General features: G+C 36.6%; 1 protein-coding gene across 1 annotated transcript in view; it reads left to right on the top strand.

Moving 5' to 3' along the window:
* Positions 1–12,178, top strand: part of LOC128664358 (ankyrin repeat domain-containing protein 26-like) — a 418,274-nt gene that overhangs the window by 200,379 nt on the left and 205,717 nt on the right. Inside the window, exon 18 of the mRNA XM_053719196.1 lies at positions 9,349–9,395. Coding sequence (XP_053575171.1) covers positions 9,349–9,395 — 47 coding nt within the window. The remainder of the gene's footprint in view (positions 1–9,348; positions 9,396–12,178) is intronic.

Below are 12,178 nucleotides of genomic sequence, written 5' to 3'. Positions count from 1 at the left end.
TGCTCTTCCATTTGGCCTAGCAACAGCTCCAAGAATCTTTTCAAAGGTTCTGGGTGCCCTACTCTCTGTAATAAGAGAATAGGGTATTGCGGTGTTTCCTTATTTGGATGATATCTTGGTACTAGCTCAGTCTTTACGTAGTGCAGAATCTCACACGAATCAACTAGTGTTGTTTCTTCAGAAACATGGTTGGAGGATCAATTTACCAAAAAGTTTCTTGATTCCTCAGACAAGGGTCACCTTTTTAGGCTTCCAGATAGATTGTGTCCATGACTCTGTCTCTAACAGACAAGAGACGTTTAAAATTGGTTGCAGCCTGTCGGCACCTTCAGTCTCAGTCATTCCCTTCAGTGGCTATGTGCATGGAAGTTTTAGGTCTCATGACTGCAGCATCGGACGCAATCCCCTTTGCTCGTTTTCACATGAGACCCCTACAGCTTTGTATGCTGAACCAATGGTGCAGGGATTATACAAATATATCACAATTAATATCCTTAAATCCCAATGTACGACACTCTCTGATGTGGTGGATAGATCACCATCGTTTAGTTCAAGGGGCTTCTTTTGTTCGGCCAACCTGGACTGTGATCACAACAGATGCAAGTCTTTCAGGTTGGGGAGCTGTTTGGGGATCTCTGACAGCACAAGGGGTTTGGAAATCTCAAAAGGCGAGATTACCAATAAATATTTTAGAACTCCGTGCAATTCTCAGAGCTCTTCAGTTTTGGCCTCTTTTGAAGAGATAACCGTTCATTTGTTTTCAGACAGACAATATCACAACAGTGGCATATGTCAATCATCAGGGTGGGACTCACAGTCCCCAAGCTATGAAAGAAGTATCTTGGATACTTGCTTGGGCGGAATCCAGCTCCTGTCTAATCTCTGCGGTACATATCCCAGGTGTAGACAATTGAGAGGCGGATTATCTCAGCCGCCAGACTTTACATCCAGGGGAGTGGTCTCTCAATCCAGATGTATTTTCTCAGATTGTTCAGATGTTCAGAGATAGATCTCATGGCCTCTCATCTAAACAAGAAACTTCCCAGATACCTGTCCAGGTCCAGGGATGTACAGGCGGAAGCATTGGATGCGCTGACACTTCCTTGGTGTTATCATCCTGCTTACATTTTCCCGCCTCTGGTTCTCCTTCCAAGAGTAATCTCCAAAATCATCATGCAACAATCATTTGTGCTGCTGGTGGCTCCAGCATGGCCACACAGGTTTTGGTATGGGATCTGGTTCGGATGTCCAGTTGCCCGCCTTGGCCACTTCCGTTACGGCCAGACCTACTATCTCAAGGTCCTTTTTTCCATCAGGATCTCAAATCATTAAATTTGAAGGTATGGAAATTGAACTCTTAGTTCTAAGTCATAGAGGTTTCTCTGACTCAGTGATTAATACTATGTTACAAGCTTGTAAATCTGTCTCTAGAAAGATTTATTATAGAGTTTGGAAGACTTACATTTCATGGTGTTCTTCTCATAAATTCTCCTGGCATTCTTTTAGAATTCCTAGAATTTTACAGTTTCTTCAGGATGGTTTGGATAAAGGTTTGTCTGCAAGTTCCTTGAAAGGACAAATTTCCGCTCTTTCTGTTTTATTTCACAGAAAGATTGCTATACTTCCTGATATACATTGTTTTGTACAGGCTTTAGTTCGTATTAAGCCTGTCATTAAATCAATTTCTCCTCCTTCGAGTCTTAATTTGGTTCTGAAGGCCTTACAGGCTCCTCCATTTGAACCTATGCATTCTTTGGACATTAAACTACTTTCTTGGAAAGTGTTGTTCCTTTTGGCCATCTCTTCTGCCAGAAGAGTTTCTGAGCTATCTGCTCTTTCTTGTGAGTCTCCTTTTCTGATTTTTCATCAGGATAAGGCAGTTTTGCGTCTTCTTTTCAATTTTTACCTAAGGTTGTGAATTCTAACAACGTTAATAGAGAAATTGTTGTCCCTTCCTTATGTCCTAATCCTAAGAATTCTTTGGAAAGATCCTTGCATTCTTTGGATGTGATAAGAGCTTTGAAATATTATGTGGAAGCTACTAAAGATTTCAGGAAGACTTCCAGTCTATTTGTTTTATTTTCTGGTCCTAGGAAAGGTCAGAAGGCTTCTGCTATTTCCTTGGCTTCTTGGTTGAAACTTTTGATTCATCAAGCTTATTTGGAGTCGGGTCAGGCCCCGCCTCAGAGAATTACAGCTCATTCTACTAGATCAGTCTCCACTTTGTGGGCTTTTAAGAATGAAGCTTCAGTTGATCAGATTTGCAAAGCAGCAACTTGGTCTTCTTTGCATACATTTATTAAATTCTACCGTTTTGATGTATTTGCTTTTTTCTTTTAATTATGAAAATAAACTTGTTTTTTTGGGTTGTGGATTAATCTTTTCAGCGGAAAATGGCTGTTTTTATTTTATTCCCTCCCTCTCTAGTGACTCTTGAGTGGAGATCCACATCTTGGGTATTGCTATCCCATACGTCACTAGCTCATGGACTCTTGCCAATTACATGAAAGAAAACATAATTTATGTAAGAACTTACCTGAAAAAATCATTTCTTTCATATTGGCAAGAGTCCATGAGGCCCACCCTTTTTATGGTGGTTATGATTTTTTGTATAAAGCACAATTATTTCCAAATTTCTTTTGTTGATGCTTTCTACTCCTTTCTTTATCACCCCACTGCTTGGCTATTCGTTAAACTGAATTGTGGGTGTGGTGAGGGGTGTATTTATAGGCATTTTGAGGTTTGGGAAACTTTGCCCCTCCTGGTAGGATTGTATATCCCATACGTCACTAGCTCATGGACTCTTGCCAATATGAAAGAAATGAATTTATCAGGTACGTTCTTACATAAATTATGTTTTTCTATATAGTTTTCATAAGTAAACCAAAGAAACAAGGCCTCTATATCTGTTTAAACGGAGTGATGGTAAAAAAAAAAAATATTTAACCCTCCCGCTCACGCTCTAACTCTGCAAGAAGTAAGCTTTTTGCTTGTGTTGGGTAGCGCTAGTATTAAAAGTTAAAAGTAAAACATTTTGACTTAGGCGCTAACCCGATGCTTGCAAAAAGCCGAAGTTAGGATAGGGCGTGCGCATTAATGTTTTCCCCCATAAAAGTCAATGGAGCAAAAAGGGGGGGGGAATACCCTACTCTTGCGCAAACCTGATTGCATATTCTCAAGTGCGCTAACCTGACATGAAAATATGAATATTTCACATTCCAATGTTCTTCATATAGAAGAAAATAGATATTTCTACAAATATCTGATGGTATTCAGGTACAATATATATCTATACCTATATATCTTTGATTATATATAGGTATAGATATATATATATAGGAATCAAAGATAAGACAAAGAAAGAAGGCGCCACAATAGTGCAGGGTCAATGGTATCAAGTAGTCTCCCCACTCCAGTGGCCCGTACTTACAAGAAACAAAGCACTGGATCAGTGCTGCAAATGCCTTCTGGGCTCTTACAGTCGCCCAGTAAACTGTTCCACGTATATCCGCACAGCTCCTCTGGGTCAGCTCGTCTCTATAACGACCAGTGTGTGGGACTGTAAAGCTCAAAAAACAGCAAGCTCCTCTGTATGTCAGAATATAACCAATGACAAACACGAGTGAGGTGTATAAAGATTAAAAGTTTAAAGTCTGTGGCAAGTCTAATAAAGATATAAAAGACTTTATCTAAAAACAAAGTAATCACAACGTTTCACAGTATCAAACCGTTTCTTCAAGTGTATTACAATATTTAAAAAACCACGGAATAAATACGCTTGTTCAGCGTCCTCAGGGTCACACTGCGTTTGCGCCGATATCCATCTCCTAATTGGTGTAGCCAAGAGGTGTGTAATTACGTCAGAGATTTCATTCGTAAGTTGTTTGAATGTTGCTTTCTGCCACTCAAGATTGGTCTGTTATTCGACCAATGAATGGGCTAGTATGATACACACCTACAAATCCAGATATGCATGTTACCAAATCGTATACAGTAAAGATAATTATAATTCATTTTTGAAGCCTCATCTTGAATGTGAGTAATTAATCTTATAAGTCTAAAATCAACGTTATTAATGGATAGCAGTCGCATAATGATTAACCCCTTACAATCTAACATGTCATCGTGACATACTATAAAATCTCATCATTGGACTAAGTACCATCCTAACGGATATATAAATATCGTTCTGTTTCCAGAGAGTGTATAGCAGTCTGGAAGATACTCAATATGTACTCCAATCCTATTACCAAATTAGTGTAGATGAGTATCGTACGTCACTGCATTACTAAAGTGCTGGCCTTAATAAGATTATAGATCTATAAATCTAAAACCACCAATCAAATGGTTATATATAAATCAAGTGAAATATAAATTGTATATATATTTGTAAGATGTATAGAAAAAACACATATCACTGGAAAAATACAATATTGGTGTATAGGTAAAGGATATATACATATATATATGGTATATGGGGATATATATGAGTCCTATTAGACACATCCTAATGGGAGTAATGTCACTACTTGTCTACAAGATTCCAAATGGGACAGATGTCATGTTCCACCATGATGATAATCTATGTACAAATACTGTTATATCGCTATATCTAATCTAAATAGAGGGATCTTTATAGATCCCAAAGACCACCTATTTAAATCCCCTAGGCTATATACAAATCATAGGTCACATATAAGGATCCCATCGGCAATACACAAGTTCTAATGTCTAGTATTATACCATAATGTGTAATCTATCACCTAGTATTATTGGATGAAATCACATCAAATACATATAGAAAAATAAGAAAATATTATTAATGATGGACATGATAACTACATGTCAAGTACATATTTATATGGAGAAGATCTCAAATAATTAGTTCTCTTCAATCAAACTATTGTCCCTAATATGTCATCTTAGATAAACTATTGTAGATATCATCCTAGATAGTATCATCTTGAATAAGCCGAGATGATATACATAAAATATCATCTAGCCCTACAAAACCGTTCAAGGAAGGGGTCAACTCCCCCCAGATGTAATTCTACCAATCAAGTTCAAATATATATATTATATATATATATATATATATATATCGTATATATTTGAACTTGATTGGAAATTTGTGATATTATCAACAAACACCTCCCTGTTCTAACAGGGGAGGATAGCCTTAGAGATCTAGCTAGGGAGGGTCTAAATTTCATTTCTAAAAAAGGACGTACAATTGGTAACCTAGTAGCCCCTAGTATGATAAAAAAAAGCCTCCAGTTACAGGAAGTAGCTGGTTACAGATTAAGGGACACTACAAGTGCCATTTCTCAAATTGCATAGCCTGCAGCCATACATATGTTACAGATAGATTTCAGTCCAGAAGCACACAAATGGTTTTTCTCTCTACTTCATGTACTAATTGTCGAACTAATTTTGTTATTTATTTAGCAGAATGTACCCATTGTAACAAACAATATGTGGGGTGCTCCTCACGCGAGGCACGTACACGCATTAGGGAGCAATTAGGGAGCACCTGAATAATATTGACAAAGAAAGTGATGTGTCTGAATTGGTGCATCATTTTATTTATGAGCACAATAAAACAGTCAACAGTTTTAGATGGCAAGTGATAGAGAGAATTTCTCACACTCCAAGAGGGGGTGATAGAATGCAAAGACTTCTATATAGAGAAGCATTCTGGATTTTTACCCTCCAGACCAGACGTCCCAAAGGCTTTAATGTAGCTGGGGACATTATTAACTTTTGGAAATAATACATGCAATAATTTAGGGATTTAATGAAGAGTTGAGAAACAGTTGATATATAAAAATATAAAACTGTTAGGAGTGAGCAAATATAACGGAACAAAATTGATTGATTGTACTCTTTGCAGGTCACAAAATTCTGGAATATCTGACTTTGAGGAGTATTGTAGGGGATATGCTATAATAGTATTGTACTTAGATTATGTGTTTCTCAGTACAGAAATTTATGTCCCATTAAACTACATATTGTTTGTTCCGTTTTCTAGACTCACTAAACGAAATACACTTCTCACCCCTAACTAAAAAGTATCTTTAGATATATTACCAGCTAAATGAATTGTAGGGCAACATATACTTAAATTGTTTAAATGTTGTGATGACATCATGTTAAATATATCCTACGGGGTTGATTGATGGTAACATATTTTTATTGTTTATTTCTAAGAGTATGAACTTCCATGTTAGCTAAACATCTTATATTTTATTAGTGTTAACTAGTCAGTTCTCAGCAACGAAATACGCTGTGACCATCAGCTGTTCACTCTTGGGTCTCATTAAATGGGTTACTTAAGGCTGAACACCGGATATCCCTTAGGTCTATGATTAAGGCTAAGTAACCCAGCCGAAACGCGTAAGACCGACTGGTAGCTGATGGTCACAGCGTAACTGTCATTTTCTTGATTTTTAATATTAATCATTTTATCCCCCTCTTTTTGTATATCAGTGTGTTGGTATATATATTTTTTGAGACTTACAATAAATTCACCCGTTTTGATTAAGCCTGAGTTCGCTGGGTTCCTTCTGTTGGTTAGTAGTAACTACACAGTATAACACTTTTTTTGCATTTTTTTTTAAAAATAATTTTTATTAGTGTTATGAGTGTAACTTTTAAGACCAGCGACGTACCCTGTATGTCGTCAGGGGTTTCATGCGGCTGGAAGCGATCCTGATCGCTTCCAGACGCTTTCAAGGTATTGCCATGATGCCACGATATTGAGGCATCACTGGAATACCTTTTTAGGCACACCGATGCAGAGAGAGCCACTCTGTGGCCCTCTCTGAATCGGCCAGCGATGGTGCCGATCGTTGGTGGGTGGGAGCCATTGCAGGGAGGTGGGTGGGCGGCCCATCTCTGGGGAACCTCCTTCCGGCCAGCTATTCTTCATTACGGGTGTGTGCAGGAGCGTGCGCAGGAGGTGAGGGGCGCGCACCCGGGATCTAGGCGCAGTCCAAATTGAGATTGCTGGGAGAGGGTGGTGGGTGCAGAGGAAGGGGGATCTTGGAGTGATCTGGGAGAGGGAGGGGGTAGGGTATGGAGGGGGGCAGCTATTCTACAGAAAAGGTTAGTTTTTTTATTTAAAAAAAACAAACTGATTTTATTGCAAAGTGGGTACTGGCAGACAGCTGCCAGTACCCAAAATCTTGGCTAATAGTTAGTGGGGGGAGGGTTAGAGAGCTCTTTGGGGGGATCAGGGAGGTTGGGGGATCCTACACAGCAGAATATGATTTTTAAACAAAATAAATAATAAAAAAAAAACAAAAAAAAAAAAACCTTTTATTTTAGTACTGACAGACTTTCTGCCAGTATTTAAGATGGCGGGGACAATTGTGGGGTGGGGGAGGGAAGAGAGCTATTTGGGAGGGATCGGGGGTGGGATGTGTCAGGTGGGAGGCTGATCTCTACACTAAAGCTAAAATTAACCCTTCAAGCTCTGCTGGGCATAATACAAGTTTGGTGCGTAGCGGCATTTAGCAGCCTTCTAATTACCAAAAAGCAATGCCAAAGCCATATAAGTCTGCTATTTCTGAACCAAGGGGATCCCAGAGAAGCATTTACAACCATTTGTGCCATAATTGCACAAGTTGTTTGTAAATAATTTCAGTGAGAAACCTAATATTTGTGAAAAAGTGAACGATTTTTTTTATTTGATCGCATTTGGCGGTGAAATGGTGGCACGAAATATACCAAAATGGGCCTAGATCAATACTTTGGGATGTCTTCTAAAAGAAAAAAATAAATAAATAAATATATATATATATGTCAAGGGATATTTAGGGATTCCTGAAAGATATCAGTGTTCCAATGTAACTAGCGCTAATTTTGAGAAAAAAAAAAGTTTTGGAAATAGCAAAGTGCTAGTTGTATTTATTGCCCTATAACGTACAAAAAAAGCAAAGAACATGTAAACATTGGGTATTTCTAAACTCAGGACAAAATTTAGAAACTATTTAGCATGGGTGTTTTTTGGTGGTTGAAGATGTGCAACAGATTTTGGGGGTCAAAGTTAGATAAAGTGTTTTTTTCCATTTTTTCATCATATTTTATAATTTTTTATGGTAAATTATAAGATATGATAAAAATAATGGTATCTTTCGAAAGTCCATTTAATGGCGAGAAAAACGGTATATAATATGTGTGGGTACAGTAAATGAGTAAGAGGAAAATTACAGCTAAAAACAAACACAGCAGAAATGTAAAAATAGGAAATTGAAAAATGGCCTTGTCCTTAAAGGGACATGAAACCCAATTTTTTTCTGTCATGATTTAGAAAGAGCATACAATTATAAACAACTTTCTAATTTACTTCTATTATCTATTTTGCTTCATTCTCTTGATATCAATTGCTGAAAAGCATATCTAGATATGCTTAGTAGCTGCTGATTGGTAGCTGCACAGAAATGCCTCCTGTGATTGGTTCACAGTGTGCATTGCTATTTCTTCATTAAAGTATATCTAAAGAATGAAGCAAATTAGTTAATAGAAGTAAATTGGAATGTTGTTTAAAATTGTATTCTCTACCCTAATCATGAAAGAAAATGTTTGGGTATATTGTCCCTTTAAGGGGTTATATTTATTTTTGATGTGTTTTTGTGACACTTTTGTTTCAAGCAAAAGTTAACCTGAGTTAACCTGAGCTCTGACACGCTATCCCGACTTACCTTACCTTAACTTAAATTTTGCTTAAGCGATCGAGTTTAGTTTAAACTTGTAATAGAAGCGCTACACCCAACGTGCGCAAACAGCCGCAAAAAAAACCTTTTCGCTTGTGTGTGACTATTAGCGTGCCACTTGTAATTTGGCCCAAAGTGTTTAAATGTTTATTGTGAAAAAAAACATTTAGCATGCACTTTTATTTCACTCTTTTTCTTGAAATTTAAATATGAAATAGTTTTTGCACTTCCCACAGATAACCTGGAGTGCATTTTTTTGAATCTTAAAACACTGACCCTTCTTCATTGATTGTTTGATATATGCAGAATCTTATTTATGTATGTCCTTAAGTGGCTTCTTTTAAAGAAGTGTGTTCCCAGCATATATAAAACCTTTAAACTGTTAGACCTATAACGGTCATTAATCAGCTGCAGTCAATTATCTATTAAACATGTTTTAATTTTCTATATCTGTTACTGCATAAATGTCTCTAGGGCTAGAATTGTCCACTAGTCTTGGATTATGTGGAGGATAAGTAAGAAATTAGGCTTTTTTCCTGTATTCTTTAATGAGTTAACAAGAAACAGGACTTCTGTTACTGGTAAACTCTATTGACATTTTCCATCTCTTGTATCATCTATTTTTCTACAGATATCTCAAATCGAAATATGTTGAACAATGCTGACTGTAAAACAGAGGTAAGTTTTAAATTGCATGTTAATTTGATGTAAATTACCTGGAGGCCTTTACATCACCAAATATAAAGACTTTTTTTTCCCTTTATGGCAATGGTTAAATTAACAATTACTGCTTAAAGTGGCATTGTGTTGTAAAAATAAAATGCTTTATTTTGTTAGTATTTTAAAACAAATTCCTTTTTTTTACCATGTATTTTATATCTGCAGAGAGGTTAAGTTTATGGTCAAAGTTGTCTTCATTTGCCACTCAAAATAAGAATACAGCTGATGAGCAGATGAGACATAGGCATATATGTGTATGCTTCAATTACTACTATGTCCACATTTGAATCAGTATATGGGGGGTGTTAAATGATTCGAACACAGACTACATGTTTAACTGTTTAATCCTTAGGAAAGAGTTAAATACATATTAAAAGCAGGGACTTACCATGGTGTTATCAAATGAGATGCTCCATACCCTTTTAATTTAATCATAGGTGTAGCTAGGCCTCCATAATAGCCACTGTCCCCCTCTACTGAAAATCTTCCTAGTGTCCAAATTAGACAGCGGATCAGTATTTCTCACCTGTATCCTATGAGTATGATTTCCCCTCTAATTTGAAAGAAGGGTTTCTCCTCTTTCAAACATTCCATTTTAACGCCTTCCCTCTCAGTCAAAACCCATTAAAGTTGCTGATGCAAGGAATCACCATTCTTGTTGTGGTTGGCTGCATCTTGAAAGGATATCCCATCCCTGATTTGAAATAACAGATATCTCTTTATCAAACAAGGACCTCATGTACCTCTAACTAGTGGTGAGTTCAAGATATGAGCTCTGTAAGAGCCTTCTTCAGCACCATAATCGGCAAAAAGAATATGCTCCTACCTCTGAGATGAAGTCCCAACAGCAGATCAGACACAGAGATATAAGGAGAGCGCCCCCATGCTGTGTCATATCCTACACAAAGGGAAAGTAAACCCAACAGTTAATTTTTTTTATCTTCAGTGTATAAAATAGATTTGATTGAAATGATTTTATGCGCCACTTCCTTGAAAAATCTACACTTTGTTGCCAAGCACTATGTTTTCATTTTAGATTGATAGAGAAGTAATAGCTAAAATGAAATCACCTGCTAGCAGTAATATCATGCAATGCATTTGTTATTGTCTATAGTTTGCTTTTCTGTTCTGTTGCTATAAAATAACATATCAGCCAAGTCTTAACATTTTTAAAAGGAATTTAACATCCTTTTTGCTGTTTTTTTTTGTTTTCTTTTTCAATTGGCAAACTCCACCCTCCATTTGCCTTAGTAGGAGAAACGAATTTGGGCTTCTTCAGTCTGCAGACAACAAGCCTAGCCCCGATTATAATGTTAGTATAAAGTGAGCAGGGCACATTTCAAATTCTGGGAATTAGAAATTGCTCAATTTTTAAAGTACAAGAAAAGGGGCAAAATAAATAATTAAAGTGCATAGCAAATTTGTTGCATTATTCATAACTAAACATTTTATAAAAAGATCTCAAAGTGTGTCTCTTTTAATCTCATATTTGGCCAACATTAGGCCAGATTACAAATGGCTCGCTATTTAGTGCTTTCACTCGAGCACAATCACTGCAAGAAGTAAACTTTTAACTTGTGCGGGTGAGCGCGCGTTTTGCAATTTGAAAGTACCTGTAAATGGGTTGCACGTGAGTGAAATCTAACACACGCTAACTTCAGATATTGCGACAGAGTTAACTTCTCCCCATAGACTTTAATGGAGCACTCTGATGAAAAAAACTCACACTCACGACCTAAACCGATACCATGATAAAACCAAGTGTAAACATATATATATGAATTATTAAAAAAATAAATAAAAAAAAAATATATTTTAATAATACAAAGAACATTTTATAGTATGTGAACAACATTGAAATGTTTTTTTGTTTTGTTATTTGAAAGAAAAATAAATATATATATATATATATATATATATATATATTTATTTATACATGTGTGTGTGTGTATATATATATATATATGTATATTTATATATAAATACATACACATATACATGAATACACACACACACATAATATAGCCCTTTCCATTCAAAACACCTTGTCATATACCATATACCTTGTAAACCTTTGTAAAAAAAATATTAATATTTATATGAACAATTTTTATCTGATAGTAACAATTTATGTTGTGTTTGGTGCACAATTATATTTAGCCCTAACCCTTTAAGCAAGGTGTTCAGTTACGCTAACCTAATGGTATGTGTTTAATTTAAACTTGTAATACGCACGCAAGTAATCTTACGACCCTGCTAACGTTAGTGCACTATTTGTAATCTTGCCCATAGTGTTAACTACTGATACGTACCGGGAAGAGGGTTTGATATACATGAAAATGGCTAGTATATAAATCTTTCATTGCTTGTGTGCGCTTTTTCTCTTGTAAGGTGTATCCAGTCCACGGGTTCATCCTTTACTTGTGGGATATTCTCCTTCCTAACAGGAAGTGGCAAAGAGAGCACACAGCAGAGCTGTCCATATAGCTCCCCCTCTAGCTCCACCCCCCAGTCATTCTCTTTGCCGGCTCTAAGCAATAGGGTCCCTCTCGGAAGGGTAAAGTGAATGTGGTGTTAGATTTGTAGTTTTTGTTCTACAAGCAAAAGTTTGTTATTTTAAATGGTACCGGTGTGTACTATTTACTCTCCAGCAGAAAAGAGATGAAGATTTCTGCAGGCAGGAAGATGATTTTAGCATGTTGTAACTAAAATCCACTGCTGTTCCCACAAAGGACTGAGGA

Source organism: Bombina bombina, chromosome 6, assembly GCF_027579735.1.
Source record: "Bombina bombina isolate aBomBom1 chromosome 6, aBomBom1.pri, whole genome shotgun sequence".
NCBI lineage: Eukaryota > Metazoa > Chordata > Amphibia > Anura > Bombinatoridae > Bombina > Bombina bombina.
Note: the sequence above shows the minus strand (reverse complement) of the source record. Positions and strands in the feature narration are given on the sequence as shown.